The 16,635-nt window shown below is 47.5% G+C and overlaps 1 protein-coding gene across 1 annotated transcript in view; it reads left to right on the forward strand.

Moving 5' to 3' along the window:
* The first annotated feature begins 578 nt into the window (after positions 1-578).
* The window catches only part of LOC119139148 (cadherin-18-like), a 32,609-nt gene continuing 16,552 nt past the window's right edge, over positions 579-16,635 (forward strand). The window contains 4 exon segments of the mRNA XM_037279565.1: positions 579-771; positions 5,932-6,393; positions 13,357-13,651; positions 15,792-15,911. Coding sequence (XP_037135460.1) covers positions 6,157-6,393; positions 13,357-13,651; positions 15,792-15,911 — 652 coding nt within the window. The 5' untranslated portion in view covers positions 579-771; positions 5,932-6,156.

The following is a 16,635-nucleotide window of genomic DNA, read 5'->3' on the forward strand; positions in this document are numbered from 1 at the left end:
AAATCAGACCCACTTGCTGAATAAATGCTCAGACAATTTTTTTTTGTCATGCGGTGAGTTTTTACTGTCTGCAGCAGTTGTAGTACCACAGCTGACCTGTGAGAGGCACCACCGTGCCACAGGGCTTGTAGACTGCTGGGAAATGCTCGCAGAAAGAGAAGAGAGTCAGGTTAGCGGGCGCTCCCTGAATGAGTATTTTTTTTTCCACATCGCGGTCCGCCGTCGCAGTCAATTAAAAAAATCACACCTTACGAGAACAAAACAAAATTGGTTTTGGTGAACACTTGTGCACACTACACTACTGTATTTTTGCCTACTCTATTCCTTGAGGTGCTACTCGGTGTAAAAAGTTTGTTTCGGAGCGTTTCCCTAAAAGTCTGCAAATTGGATTTTGTGTGTGCGTGCGGAAAATTAGAAAGGGATAACATATCACTTGCTGATCACTATCTCATATCATCACGTGTTAACAGAGAAAGCGACGAGCAGATGAGGGAGGAGATAACGGAAGAGGTAAGGGAGGATGAAGAGGAGGAGGTGAGATGGAGAGAGGAGAGGAGAGGGAGAAAGAGGCGGGGCTTGAGCGCCGATTGACGCGAGAGGCGACCAGTGAGGAGCCGCAGGAGCCTCTGGCTGGACTCGCTCGTCCCGCAGCCGCCATCCGCGCGCGCACACACGCGGGGAACCAGGCAGAGGACCACCGCAAAGAGGGAGGTGATGGACAATACCCTGAGGGGGGGCGTCTTCTGGCTTTTTAGGCGGGACCTCGCTGAGGTAAGTTTATTTTCCCAATATTTCAAGTTTTTATACGCGTGCATGTCTGGGAATAAAACCCAAATGTTGCGCGGGAGAACTTGAGGGATGAGGAGGGCAGTGCGCACTTTTCACACCTCATGATGATAAAAGCAGACGCCCCTCATTCTCGTCCTCAGCGTGCGCGCGCGCGTGTGTCGAAACGAACGAAGGGCGCGCTGCTGACCGCGGTTGCTCGCGTGCTTGGTTGCTTGTGCGCGTGCACGTCGGGAGTTGGAAGATGTCCCACGTCAATTGCTGCATGAAACCAAAGAAGAGAGAGTGAGTGAGTGAGTGAATGCTGCAGCCTCCACTGCAAAGGAGAGAACGCCTCAGTGGGTCTGCGTGTGCGTGCGCGCGCGCGCGCGCTCAACCACCGTCCCCGGTAAATGTCACGTTGATTGGCTTCCACTCGCTCGTGCGCGTTTCGGCGCAGCACGCAGAGGAGTTTGGTGACTTTGGCGAACGTGTTACATGTGCGCCGCTCGCAAAGAGCGCGGACACTCATGCGCACGGCACGCACACAGGACACTCCATTAGGTACACCCGCATCACATCGCAAATGTTGCCTTTGCAAAGAGTCGCTAAGGGAGGTTGAGGCTTTTCGTTAAGGCAAAGAAAGAATTCAAACATGGCATTGACAACATAAAAGCAGAACAATCACGTTCAAATCGCATAATCGCACCTTTGATTTGCACTGTGCACAAAATATTATGTAATGTTTAGGATAGTGTGAATGCTGGAAATTTCAATATAATGGGAGGAATGGGTGTGACTTGTGATGGTAAAGCCATCCATCCCACCAAAATAATCGGAACAGTTGCTTTTAGTCACATAATAGAGATTTAATCAATGCCTGCGCAAACAGCGTTTTGTTAAGAGCCCTTATGCATTCAAAATATTTGCATGACAATTATTGGGTTTGATGGGTTGGGTTAGGGTTTTGCAACAAAAGGCTTGATTTCATAGCTCAAGCCTTAATTGCTTTGTATTCATAAAAAAAAAGCATAATCATGGAAAAGAAAATTAACAATTGCCTCACTGTCTCATATGCCAATCGGGCATCCATGCTAGCATTAGCATCACTAAGATTCATTTACAAAGATGAACTAATTCCCAAATTTTAAACTTTTCTCTGTTCAGCTTGCTCATGTGTGAGTTTGGGCGAGTTTGCCAATCCATCAGTTTGCCTTTAAAATGCTGGTTGGCAATTTTTTTGTTAGAATAGACAAAATCGTGGGAATTCACGCAAATTCATGGGGAGAGTGAGGGATTCTTTTGGCAATTTTATTTACTTTTTGGATTCCAAATGTTCACGTTTGACTTTTCCGACGCTCGAACAAAGACGTCATTGGTAGAAGATAATCAATTGATTGTGTCATTGACACCCCATCGCCCCAAAAGTTTTGAATTGCCTCTTGATGTAACAAGTGACTTATTTCCTTGGCACGGAAATGCCACAAGATGGCGGCCCAGCGCTGCTCACGTCGCCACGATCAGCAAATATTTGAGCACACGTACTGGCGCCACATCTTCAACTCGCTAAGATCTGCACTGAGGGGTCAATCAGCAAGACGGCCTCCATTTCTCCTTTCTTGCTTCTCCTTTTCACATCTGCAGAGAAGGATCGTCTTTGACATGAGCGGCCCTTTTGACTCGGCTCGGCCTTTCTGACGATGTGGGAGATCTTTTGTGAGCCGGCGCGCTGATATAATCACCCGTGAACATTCCCTTGCCTGCAAAGGCCGGCGGGCTAATTAGAGCCCTATTAGGCTTAACCAAGGCGAGGCAGGATGGAGTTGGACGAGTGGACTTGAAGAGTGGAGACTTGCTGAGCGCCGGTGACGTGTGGGAGGTGAAATGTTACGCCGGTGTCGCGGCGCGCTTATCCCATTAGTTTTGCTTGCGCGCCCGAGCTGCCGCAAGAAATTCATTTCACTTGACTGGCTTCAAAATCGTCAATTACCTCCTACGGAAATCTATGCTGGCGACGTCTACCTGTTGCTATTCTTAGCGGCTAACGTTAATTTTGTGTCCTGACGTTCACACAGAGAAAATTTGTGAGTAGATTGAGATGCTCATCAAATCAGTGGTGGGAATTCCCTGCATATTTGTAGTTTGGTAGCACAGCAAACCACCAAAAGGGGCTGGCTGAACTTGAAAGAGCACGACGGGGAACTCCCGCTTAGTTGTTTCGGTAGCAGCGAGCCCAAAATCCGCAAACTGTTGTCAGGCAGAACGGAGTCAAGCAATCTGACAAGGAGATCTTCAGCCACCAAAGCTCAACCATTGACTCCCTATATGGAAAGCGGACAGGATGGCCACCAGAGAATGCACGTCACGGCACACGGCGGTTATCACTTCCCATTTTACCGCAACCACATCAAAGGTTTGAATCATTTGGGAAAATCTGCCGAGGCATAAGCGGCAGCACTTGTCCAAGTCGATGGCTTTCATGTCTCTGCTCAAAAGGGGGCATGTTAGCACGCTGTCTGGGGATCTCCAAGCTGCGCTGTGACGCTTCTTTTTTTGTTGGAATTGCATTCTGGAGTTCATTCTCGGGGAATCGCTCCGTTATTGGTTCTGTGCATTAAAGGGTCCGTCATGGGCGTGCCCCGTTGGGTCGCTGCATCGTGGGAAGTGTGCAGTACGCATCAATGCATTACCGGAGTCAGTTTCTTTTCGGATCGATGCGTCACGAGAATGAGGTGTAATGGACTTGTACCTCTCTGCGTTTCGTCTATTTACAGAGCGGAGATGCCCGTCAATGGATTCCGCTTTCAATTTGGCAATTTCTGATTGACGTGGCGACAAATGACACTATTTGTTGAATTTGTCTCTCTGGTAAACGTCAGTCATGCAAACTCACATCTTGTCAAGTCAACTGCTTTTGTTTTTCTCACCACTAAACCAAGGAGCCCCGGGACCATCCGCCGTCGGGTCGATACGGCTCCGAAGCGACGCTGACCGATGATCAATGACGCCAGCATGTAAACAATACGTGGCGGATCCATTTTAACACGGAACTATTAGTGTCACGTAAACAGCGCATGCTGCTGATGAGCCTCCTCGCTTACTCTCTGCATAATTGCCCCTCCCTGTTTTTTTTATAGCTTGATGTGTGTCTTTTCCAAACATGCAAAGTGAGACACAGCCCGACGCGCTGCATTAATAGTTAATGTCCTAAGAGATGAGCCTCGTTGTGTTTTTTGTGTCTCTCATTGCAATTGAGGCCTTTTAAATGGCTCTTAAAGGATTTGCCGTCGTTATGTAACCGCAGCACATAGCTGCTCGCCATTCTGAAGCGTGAAGACGTGTCCAGCGTGTTTGTGTGTGTGTGTGTGTGTTTATCACTTTCAGCACTCCTCCGGTCCAGGAGAGTGAGAACTATTGCATAAACTGCTCATTTTCATGATTTACATGTTTCATTTCCTTTTTAAGAGCATGAATAAATTGGATTATTTGGTGGTGTCGTCCCAACGCAGCAGAGGCGGAAAATTGCAATTATCAACAAATCACTTGAGGAAGGAAATCATCATTTAAAAAAAACTCTTCACGAGGATTCCGTGTATCCATTTTCAATTGTGCTGATTCTGTAACGCTGCTCAGTAGGAGCCAATGAAGACGATCTATTGCGGGAAAAAAAAGTTCTAGTGCTGATCCAAAACACAACCCTCTCTTGAAATTTTAATTCCAAACCTTCAAACTGTAGTTCTGCACTATAATCGGAAGGCTTGATTTGGAACCGGAACCGGAAATTCCAACCCCAAAGACATCCGGTCTCGTCTGGTAATCTTAATCTCAGTCGATTTCCTGCAAACTCCGGTTTTGAGCAAGCAACGTAGCGCGGCACGACGCCGATCAAACCTGTCACCGGCCGCCCGACTGGCACTTGACACGCAAGAACGAGCGGAGGCGATGTAATTGGAGCGAGGCCGGCGCTCCATAATGGGGCGTGGGAGAAGCAGCGAACGGCTGCACTAATTCAAAGATGGCCGAGGGCGACGATGGCGATCAGGATGAGGATGATGAGAGCCAGTGAGGGGCATCCACTCCCTTCTCATTCCATCCTTAGTCCAGTTCAAACGACAATGACACGAAAATAAGACGCTCGACTGAGTTGTTATTTCTTGCCAGTGTAGTCCTTCACTGGCAGCCATATTTAAAAAAAATCCTACAAAGTTGCTTGTTTAATTATTGAAGATGTCATTTCTGACCCAGAGAGAGGTTCCTGCCATGTGAGAAGATGCACGCTTCTCCACAGGTGCACCTTCACATGCCCCAGAATAGCAAAACAGAGGTGTGATGTTACACCTCGGATCAGGTTCTGGAAAGACATTTCAAAAGCAAAAAATCCTAAACTTCTACCATCCATCCCAGAAAGTGTTAATTGTCTCATCAACTCTTCTCCGCCGCACGCGGGGTGTCGGATTAGCGGGCAAAAGGCGGGATTTGGGTGCCGCTCTACCTTTGCGGACGACAATCCGGACGCAGATTACACGTGTTGTCGAGTGTTTATCCCCGGCCGCTATAATCCAACGCAATTTACCTTCCGTCAGGCCGCAGCTGGCGTCGGCAAATGGCCTTCAACAGGCGAAGCGGCGCCTCCTTAACGTCGTTAACAAGTGTCATGCGGGATTAGCCGTGGTGTTTAAGCCAAAATCTAATCAACACATATCTGAATTATTCATAAACACCAGGAAATAATTCAGCCATTATCGCCGAGCAGCGTGTGGCGGTTGCAAATTACGTGGCAGTCGACATTTGGATCTCGTGACAAAATAAATATTATAATTCACGATATCTTTCCGAAAGAAGCAAAGAATTACCATATCAAAACAAATTCTGCATCAACAAAATTCTACTGACAACGATTTGTAGTTTTTGCTTACTGATGCCGTTTGATGATGTCACTGTCCATTATTATGGGATGCAGACATCAACAACCTTGGCGCCTTACCTTTAATAGAGTGGTGTCAGGGAGCATCTGATGAATGACCTTGGCCCGAAGCCATCAGTCAGCGAGACCCAAGATCTCGGACATCTTCACTAGATACCGCCGCGCCGGGTTCGAGACAGCCCACGAGACTTGAACGAGACTTGGATGAGCAATCGTGTGTTTTTTTTTGCTCTCTCCTGCAGGATATCATAATGCCGTCTGGGATTAACCGTTGACGTCATCTGGGAAATTCCATAATGTAAAAAGTACTTCTGCTTTTTGGACCATGCCCTCTCCTGGATTTACTAGGACCGCTCTTCTCCTCGTTGGGATTTAAAGTTTTGCCTTGGGAGAGTTGGGCAGCGGTGGCGGCCGCGCGGAAATTTGGCTCTGGGAGCGCCGGGCTAATCTTTGGAGACGCCGCCGCCATGAGGATAGCCGGCGGCACGGGTGGGCTCTACCCCGTCCTGGTGGTCTGCCTCTGCTTCATCCAGAGGGCCCACGGGGCCAGCCACCACCCGCCCACCAGGGCGCTGGCCCGGAACCAGAGCAAACTGGCCAACGGGGAGACGGAGGTGCACCACAGGCCCAAAAGGGGCTGGATCTGGAACCAATTCTTTGTTTTGGAAGAACACATGGGGACAGAGGAGCAGTACGTCGGAAAGGTAAGCCTGAAAGCTTGAATCTATTTGAGTAGCTAACAAGGCTACGCTAACTAACAAGGCATTTCTCTGTCTACGAGCCAGTTGTCGCCATGCAGGAATTGTCAATCACGACACGTACATCCTCCACTAACAGCTCCGAGTGCTTTGTGAGTTGTTTCGGCAGATTTATTTCGAGGGCCAGAAGACTTGCGATTCGCTGACGTCTTTTGTTTTTGTGGAAGTGGCCCGCACGCTGTGCCCAGGTAGCTTGTCAGCATATTCCGCCTTCTTCTCGTCCTGTGATGTGGAAATGCGACTCCGCTTTGTCGAGCTTGTCATTAGGACGAGCGGCAGAATAGCCATGTTTTATTCCGCGTGATTAATGAAGTAGCCCCTCCACGTGATTAGAACCCGGGAAACAAAGTCATGTTTGCGCTCTCGCTGGCAAACGAAGCAGAGGACATCGACATTGCTCGGAATGTCATTTCCGAGTTGTCCGCGGCTGTGCTGGAAAGACACTCGTGGCGGCGGCGGCTCCTGACTCGGGCTGGCGAACCACGGGGAGTCGCTTAAGTCCTCTTGCTTTGCAGATTGCTCGCCCTTATCTTCACCCAAATGTGAAAATGTGTTTCTCCACTGCACTGATCATTATTGGAGGCGCTCAGGCGCAGGCTAATCCCCTCAACTGCGCCGCCAGAGCCGGAGAGACAGCACAGCCATTGCACATATGTCTGTATTCCAGCACGCTTTGAAAGCCGGGAAGAAAGAAAAGCGGCACCATGTGCTTGGCAACTATCACTTTGCGCCTCAAAAGTCTGTTGATTGAATCGACGGATGCCGGGCATCCTTGCCAGCCGGGGAAAGCCGCAAAGGAAGCTGGAAGCCTGTTTTTTGTTAACGCCATGGGAAGCGCAGACAAAATTCAGGTTCACCACAACAAGCCAATTTAATTCAGTAATCAACATTGAGTCAAATTGTCCTAATGCTTTTGCAGCCAAAATAACTGCCAGGTCATTGTGAATAGTCCAAAAACAAAATGAAACATCAAAAACATGAAGCAGGTTTATTCACGTTTATCCACAAATGCTTTGCCAGAGCCGTGCAAAAGCCCACAGTGGATACAGCCATTAAAAAAAAAGAGGACATCGAATTGACATTTTGGCCAATCAGTCCGCCCGTGTTCAGCTAATTGGGGAAAAAAAAGGAAACACGACAAGATTGCTGACCAATGTTCCAAAAATGAGGACAAACGCGACATATTCATCTCAGCTTTGATGTAAGACTTGCAAGGTTTGGAGTTGGCTGAGTCAGCGCTGGCCACTGTGAGTTTTCTTTTTGTCTTGTTTTTTTAACATGCCGCGAGCTTCGACAAGCTGGCTCCGCAACTCACTCTGCGGTCTGCCGCTCGCTGACTAAATCCAAGCTGCGGTTTCCCAAACACTCTGCAATCACACTCCGAGAGTTGACGGCGCAGCACCGGAAAAAAAAACATTGTGGAAGACTGCCGACCTTGTTCACCACACTGTTTATTGGAATAATTCAACTGTTCCTTCCGATAGTCAACAACCCTATTTATGTTAGCTCGCCGGGCTAGCCAAAGGATAACCCCAAATTTAATTTGCGAGCGGGCTTCACATATGTGAGGTCGAAAAAAAAAACCGATTGAGCCACTTTGAGCACAAACCTTATTAAGGAATCAATTTGACATGCGTGTTGACATAGACGAGGCCTCCAGATGGTGAGCAAATAAAACAGAGAGGAAATCAAAAGCTAACGATGTGAGCCGCCGCTTGAGTGGCCTGCGGGGCAGGAGGACCCTCAATTAAGCCAAAGATTGCTTTGGCTACAAAGCCGAGCTTTCTGCTGTTTGTTTTGAAAGCTCCGTTTGCCCTTTTGTTTCCGCATTTCCGTCAATGATTGGCAAATTTCGGACCGACAAATGGCGCCGCTCGACTTTACAGTCAGTCAGTGGTTTTGATGTGCAAGGAAAAATTTGAATAGAATGACATTTCGTATCGCCTCAAAGTGGAAATGGGAATTTCCTCATCAACACCCGCCCCGCATTGTGCATCCAGCCTCTAAACGCTGATTTAAAATTCTCTTTCTTCATGCAAAACGCATCAAGTCCTCGCGAGTCACTTTGTTGTTGCGGAGAAACTCAAAGGTTGAAGAAGATGGGCTGCCACCGGCGCCCAGCTGAGATTTGCGACAAGGAACAAGGGCCTCCTCCTCCTCCCCCTCCCCTCCTCTTCCTCCTGACGTTTCCATATGCGCAGCCAAAACACAAGTACTTTTTTTCTTCTTCTTCTTGTGTTGTGCTGCGTTGCCCCCCTTGCACACGCCGCGATGTGACAGTTGCCTGATTCTGTCACAGGGCAACGCGTTTGAAGACGTATGAATAAAACATAGCAGGCACCTCCTCGGCAAGGAACACGAGACAAGACGGAGGGCGACGCACCTCACCCGGCGGGACTTTAGTTACTTTAGCAACACTGAAACAAAATTTAAATCCCAACAAGACAAAATCAAATCCATGCATAACTCTGCGTGCTTCTTCTGCCCAGATGATTCATTTTAGCAGGCAGATTTAGCATTTCACTTGCTCAAACGAGCTTTTGCCAGTTCCAATGTGTGTTTTTTGGAGAAACGTCTGCCAGCGTGGTTCATCCACCCGACACCGAAACACGCCGGCTCGGTGACGGAGCTGTCATTCCCCAAATGCATCCGGCCTCCCTTGAAAGGTGTCAGTGGGGATTAGGGGACGCCTCGTGGGGATTAAAAATGTTCTTGACAGAATGGCCGCTTCACTTTGCTTCTTGGTGACGGCCCGCTGAGCGACGGTAAAATCGTGCAGGCAACATCTTCAAAGTTGTGCATACACTTTTTGCCTCCCCGTGTAAACGCACGCATATTTACCAAACTGCATTTTTGCCTGTCTGGATGTGTTGCTCCACCGTTTGTGTAAATATCCCATGGGACGATTAAAGGAATCTCTTATCTTATCAAGCACTGTATACACCTCTAATAGTAAGTAATGTTCCTCTAATGTGCCAAAATTGCTTTTGCACTGGACGTAGACTCAGAACTGAGCACGTATTAGGAAGAATGAAAGCTTGCCGTCGTTTTCTTCTGTCTGGTGGCGATAGGAACACAACTGAGTATGTAACAACCTCATTATGGCGACACGATGACTCATCTCGTCAGTGCAAGCGGCAGACGATGATCGCGCTCGTCCGTCCTCTCGGTGACCCTCGGACAGACGCTCATTTGTGGCCGGGCTTAGCGTGAGGGCGGCGAATCAATTGCGAGCCAGCCGCCGAGACGTCGGCGAGCCGATTGAGAGGCGGCGATCGGACAATCGACGTGGAAAGCAAGTAATTAAATCTTCTTGAGTGAAGTGGAAGAGCTGAAATAAATCAAAAGTGAAGCCACTAATTGCAAATATGAAGACATCGTACGCATCCGCAAAAAGCTCTCCCCACCCTTTTCTTTACTCTTAATAAACACGCTACGGCATGACATCTGAGCAACAAGGAAAATGTGATGGCAAAATCGGATATTTCCAAAGAATTTGGGAGTCCCTAGCAGTATGTAGCCTGTATGCACTTCCATGGTGACACCAGCCAGGCAAAATAAAAATAAAAACTCTGACATCATGAAAGTGGCGCTCTAACTGCGGTCATTTGACTCATCTGTGAATCATCATCCTGATTGGTATCAAACATCCCTTGGTCAAAATGATCCACAAAATCAAAGTGCGAGCCTTGTGGTCGCGTTTCTTGAATGATGACTCTGAAATGACGCCTCTTAAATTGTCACTTTACAGCCAAATGCTCTGCAATTCAACCCAATCATATGTTGTTGTCCAGCAATCCAGTTTGTTGAGTCGACTTTGAGTCGTAAGCCTGGATCGGCCATTTTTATGGCCTACTTATCCCTTTTTGCGACTGAGGCGCTGGCGATGATGCCGCTTTACGAGAGGAAATAACGGCGGCCGGCGGAGAGTAGATTCACCACGCACGTGGATGAGACAGATGGCATCGATCAGAAGCGCAGATGACGACAAGCGTCCGGCCGGGTGTTTGGCAGCATGGCGAGTTTGAAGCGAAGGAAGTCGGATAAGTGAAGGTCGCGGACGATTTGATCTCGTCGTCATCATTTTGAGGCGACCGAGCAAAATTTGCAAAGTGATGTTATAGTGGCCAAATCTAATCAAAAGTCATCGTTCCGTCTTAATTCCGATAGATCCTGTTCTATCGGCTCAAATCGTTCTCTTTTTTATTTCCTCCTGTTTTCTCTGCAAGACTTTATATCCCCGTTGAAAGCTAATAACATTCCGCTGGACCTTGTGAAATTTTCCGCATGAGCAAAATTAATCACCCACATGTCAGGCTCCCCGCGCGGGCCAATGATCGGCGGGATTTAAAAGAATGCGGCAGAAAGTTAGCCGCCGGTCCATTTTGCTTTCAACTGTGATTAAGGACGTAAACAAGCACAGTGAGGTCAGACTCATAAGTGCGCTTTTGGGGAATTGTGAGAACGCAGCGCACCACCGCTCATGATGACTGCCGCTAATGACTAGCTGTAATGACTAATGCGAATGATTAGTGCTAATGTTCCTTACTTGTTAAATAACTCTGATTTGGGGGGGAGTCTCATCAGTGGGCCCGTATTCCCAATTTGAAAAGAAAGTCAAGCTTACACACTTGAAGTCAAAAAGAGGAAGTTCAGCAGTCAACATTAGCCAACAAAGTTAGCCCGAGAAATGAAAGCGAGTATGCTACTGTAACGTTAGCCAGCTAGCATAACCACAAGACACCGCTCGTTCAACTTGAGTTTGCGTACCGTTAGCATTGGTCAGTGAGCATAATTATTTGCTTATTTGTCGGGAACACAATGTAACATGACCCAGCTAGCCTTAGGCAGCTAACATCATCGTGTAGTCCCTTTATTTTCCACTTGCTTGGACATGACCGCGGTGCGTAGGTGACTCAGCCTTGGAGGCACCGCCTGGTTTGCACCTCCACGCTGAGCCAAGCCGGCAGCCAAAGTAGTAATTACTCTCTCATCTGGCCCTCCGTCACACCATCTTGCTGTTTTTCGCTCGCCTTCCCCTCTTTCCGCCTCTAAGTGCCTTTCAAAGAGTGAGGAAGCCTCAAGTTTGATCTCCAGCCCATGAATAATTTACGCGGGCCGCACCAATGTTTATTTTCCGGGCCCTCCAAAGACTCGCGGGAAGCTCGTTAGGGATGAGACGGAGGTGCGTGGAGAGGAGCCAAAAGCGCCACCAGGAAGAGAAATGCACCAGCATGTTTGAAAAGCCACATATTTCATGTCCAAATAGAGAGCAGGCAAACTTTGCCGCTCCGAGGCTTTGTTGCATTTTTAAAGCAGAGGGTATTTGGACATGAGTAAAAAGTTCAAATCTTTATTTGTTTTCAAAAGTGTTTTTTAATTTATAATCCATTTAGCTCCATGAATTCAACTAAAATGCCCAAAAGCCTCAAAATGTAAAAAATTGAATGTTTGTATTCAATTTATGTTAAATAATGAAGCCATTTCATTAAAAAGTGGTCAATGTACTCATGCCAATTCTTGGCGCATCTTGGCAAATTAAAAAACGGCCCATGGGCCTTCTGCAGCCCGCCCCCATTCGAGACAGTTTAGGGAGTAAATGCGTTCATCCTCTTGGTATCAATTAGAGCACAACTTTTCAATAAAGCCCCCTAACACGACTCCCCGAGGATCGTCTGCGGGCATGAGAGACAGTCGAGTACGGAGCAGTGTGTCGTCTCAGCTCGACGTCAGCAGAATTATTCGTCGGAAAGGTGCTGCGGGGTGCCGCTGAGTTGACGCCGTAAAAACAATAAAGCAAAGGGACCCACGCAACTAATGCGGCTTCACACTGGCTCATTTAAATAATTTCTTTCTTGCATTTTCTTCACGATTAAAATCAGTTGCCAGGTGTCTTATTAACACTAAACCCCCCAAGAAAGATTTCTTGTCTTGTTGAAATCAGGGATTTTGTAGAGCCCCTTCTCACATACAGTAATCCCTTGTTTATCGCGGATAATTGGTTCCAAAAACCACCCGCGATAAGTGAAATCCGCAAAGTACGGTCACCAACAAGAACTACTGGGCAGGCTAACGAGTTAGTGGAAAGATGCTAATTCGTGATCGTGCTAACACGCGAAAACGGACTTCTAAAGGAATGAAAATGAACGTTTGGAGCAATACTACATTGTCCTAAAGGTTAGACACATGTTTCCTCAATTTAGACGTTTTATTTTGACTTTTAAATGTTTTTTTTAACTTGGGAAAAAAATCTGCGATGTAGTGAAGCCGCGATAAACAAAACGCGAAGTCGCGAGGGATCGCTGTAGTATAAAAGAAGCATTTGAACCCTCTCTATTTCACTTTGAAGAGAAAACGGCCACATTCTCCTGACAATCCAAAACGTTGCTCGCGAACTTGAGGAAGAGAAGTCCGTGCGGCATTTTTAAACGGCAGATTTTTCACACCTGTCTTCCCAAATCCATCTACTTGTCAGTTGTAAGCCCCGTGACAGCTGCTGCTCACTTTTAGAAGTAAATTTACTCACGTTGCCCATATAAGTACAACGGGCAGGCCGGTGTGTCATTTCAAAACGGATATCAATCCTTTTGTGCTTTTTCTCTTTGGATTTTGTGACTTCGGCATCAATTGTGTCCAATTTGATGTCAATAAAAACAAACTTGAGTCCTGGTGGTTGTCAGTTAATAACAGCATCATCTGTAAGAACGTCTGATTTGAGGAGAAAATTGACGGCAGGAGCAGAAAGTGAATGAGCTCCATTGAGCCCTTGGAGGCTTGACTTGTAATCTGGAGCTTCAGAACCATCAAAACACTTCTCATCCTCAAAGTTGAAGTTGAGCCGGGCAGACTTTTGTGCTAGCAAGGTGGCGTGCATCTTGGACTGCTTGTCATTCTATTTTCCCCTTGCAGCTTCACTCCAACTCGGACAAAGGCGACGGGACGGTGCGCTACATTCTGAGCGGCGAGGGTGCGGGGACCATCTTCCTGATCAACGAGGTGACGGGAGATATCCACGCCACCAGGAGCCTCGACCGGGAGAGGAAGTCGCACTACGTGCTACACGCGCAGGCCCTGGACCGCCACACTGAGGAGGCACTGGAACCAAAGTCGGAATTCATCATCAAGGTCCAGGACATCAACGACAACGCGCCGCAGTTTCCCGACGGACCCTTCGCCGCCACCGTGCCCGAAATGTCCGATGTGGGTAAGTCAACAGAAAATGGATTGTTGCGCAAGTCGGAATAGTCGTTTCAAACAAGTCGTTACCCGATTTTTGACTTTCTGGACCTGAATTTGCCACCTCTGCAATTCAGGTACTTCAAGTCTGCCTCCAGTCCTAAATCTGAAAATGTGTCAACTTCAGTGAGTCTGGCTCCGATTCAAATCATTAGCCCGTCTGTGGTTGTTGATGCTTGCACTCAGTTTGAGAGCTGAAAGCCGTTGCGGGACGTAATTGGCCAGCCACTCTTCGTGCCTCCCAAATGGGAAGACCTTTGGAAAGCACTCTAACAAAGCGAGGAAGTCCAAGAAAAGCTTGCCCCCACCTTGCATGCCTGGTGTGGCAAGCGCATCTATTTTTTATTCTCCTTTTGTTCTTTCGTGGCGGCCAACAAAAGAGGTCCTCTTCTCGGTCCAGCGGCTTCATCGCCTCGTAGCGAATGGCGTCGCACGTTGTACGAATTTTTAAAAGCTGCACTTGCCACTATCCCTGCAAAGCAGCCTCAAAATACACAACGAGGAAAAGCGGAAATGTGTTTATGGGCTTTGAGAAGGAATTGGAGGAGAATGGAGGTGGCAAACCTGACGCAGTCTGTTTTGTTTTTAAATAAGAATTTCATGCGTTGACGGCATGCTGTGAATGCCTCCTCTAGACTCGACCTTTTATTTCTTGTTATTCTGTGTGGCTGATCCTTTAAATCTTCCTTCTGTCCGTGGCGGTGCAGATCACACATTGCATAGCAAGTTTTTGTGCTCACAATGCAGTCATTATAAAAAAAAAATTCCTGAACCACTCTGATGGCAATTCTGTTGAAGTAAAGTCCTTGCCGGGTTTCTTTATGATGACAGCCGTTCTTATGTTATGTGAGGACGCCAGGAAACGGAATATTCTATAAATGTGGTGATTGTATTGAAAGAGGGCTTAGAACGCAACCTTGAAGCACACCATTTTGAGTGTATTCAAACACGTAAGTGTACCTAATGTTGTGGCCAGCATGTATCTTCCTGCTCCAAGTGGCAGTGTAGAAATGAAGCCACGCTGAGCAAATGTCTATTAATTATGCAAACATCAACAAAGCCGCCGGCGCCCTGTTAATATACAGTCGATACGTGGCAGCGCGCTCTCATGTGTATTCATGCAGACAAGGCGACAGCGGCTGTCGTGTGAAATCGCAGCAAAAATGCTGCAATGGCTTTTTTCGTGTGAAATGCGTTTGTCAACATCCGCAAACAAATTGCAACGCCAACATCAATTTGGGATTGGTTGGGTTGGGCATCCAGGAGCAAAATCTCATTTCTCTGTTGGCAACCTGCTCCGTCGTTGACTCTCGCTCTACTCTTCACAAGAACGATTCAAGACTTGCGTAATATCCTTCTGCCAGTGGCAAGTCACTTCACTATCAAAACAGACACTCGACAAGACAATTTTGGCGATGCGGTCGAGGCGTCGAGGAACGAGCGGTTCAGAACGTTGCAACCACTTCCACCCCATGTGCTTGAGATCTCTTGTTTGCATTTGCTTGTGACTTGTTAGTTTGCTTCCCCCCATCCCGTTGGATTCCCCTTGACTGTCGGTGGCTTCATGCTAGCTACGCTAACCGAAGCGGTGGCAGGCCGCTGATGACACAAGGGAGGAAATCAAGGGGCGTGAAGGGGGAGGTAATTAGCTGCGTCTCCCCGTCCCCGGCCAATGCTAATCTCCGTGACAGTAGCTGCTCTTAATCGTGCGTCTCCAATGCCTTTCAGAAGATGCAGACATAGGGGCGTCCCACGTCTTCCGGGGTGAGCTCACGTGCTAATGGCTGCTCGGCTACGTCACGCTTTTAGCGCTTAGCTCAATAAAAGTGGGCGAAAACGACTCTGGCTGGAAAACAACCTGTTTGTTGGAAACCATTGATGGACAAAAAAAACCCAATTGGTCTTGGCATTTCAAGATTACAAATAGGACACAATGAACAGGTTTCTTTAGTGCTGCAAGAGTCCATTTTATTGATTGATTGATTGATTGATTGATTGATTGATTCATTTATTCATTTATTTACTTACTTATTGATTGATTGATTGATTGATTTTTCAGTTTATTTATTCATTCATTCATATATGTATTTATTTATTTATTTATTTAGGCACGTCAGTGCTGCAGGTGACAGCCACCGACGCGGACGACCCCACGTACGGAAACAGCGCCCGCATCGTGTACAGCATCCTCCAAGGGCAGCCATATTTTTCCGTGGAGCCCAAAACAGGTAAGCTAGCTCAACAGTACAAATGTGTTCAGACCAAAGTAGATATACTCGTAAACAGTTAATTACAGTGTGAGCATTTGAGTGTCCTCGAATGTAGGGAGAAAAGGTTCCGCGTCCTCAGAAAAAGAAATAGCCAATAAAAGTACAAAATGGAAGCCAGTAAGAAAACTATTTGTACTTTGTGACTTGCCGCCAGCACCATGAGAAAGAAGCTCAGGATGAGACCTCGGCTGCAGTGCTACACCGAGCACCACAATGATAAATATAATTATATAAGGAACCTTTTCCAGCCTGAGAGGCAGATTTTTTCTTTTTTTTTTTTTTTTAAGTGGCGAAAAGCAGCAGGAGCCCGAAAAGATGTTTTGTGCCGCAGAAAAGCGATTAAATGTAATGGCGTCCTTAGTGCTGCCGACTGGTGCGATGGGAAAAAAGGCATCGTCACCAAGCTGCCTCTTTGTCAGCCTGCCGTTAAAAAGGCGAAAAAGCGCAGCCGACAAAGAAACAAGTGGTGGTTTTCCCGAATCAACCTGAACCGGGCCGCACTCGGGAGCTCACCTCTCATGCGTGGCCGTCGCTTTCCATGACTCCTTTGCATGCGCTGACTCAGCGACTAGTCCGAACCGTAATTCTCGCTGGGGGCGTGCGAGAGACTGGGCACGCGATGGAAGGCCAGCTGCACATTGCGCACACACACACACACACACAAGTAGCCTGTTGTTTTTCC

This window comes from Syngnathus acus, chromosome 20 (assembly GCF_901709675.1).
Source record: "Syngnathus acus chromosome 20, fSynAcu1.2, whole genome shotgun sequence".
Lineage (NCBI taxonomy): Eukaryota > Metazoa > Chordata > Actinopteri > Syngnathiformes > Syngnathidae > Syngnathus > Syngnathus acus.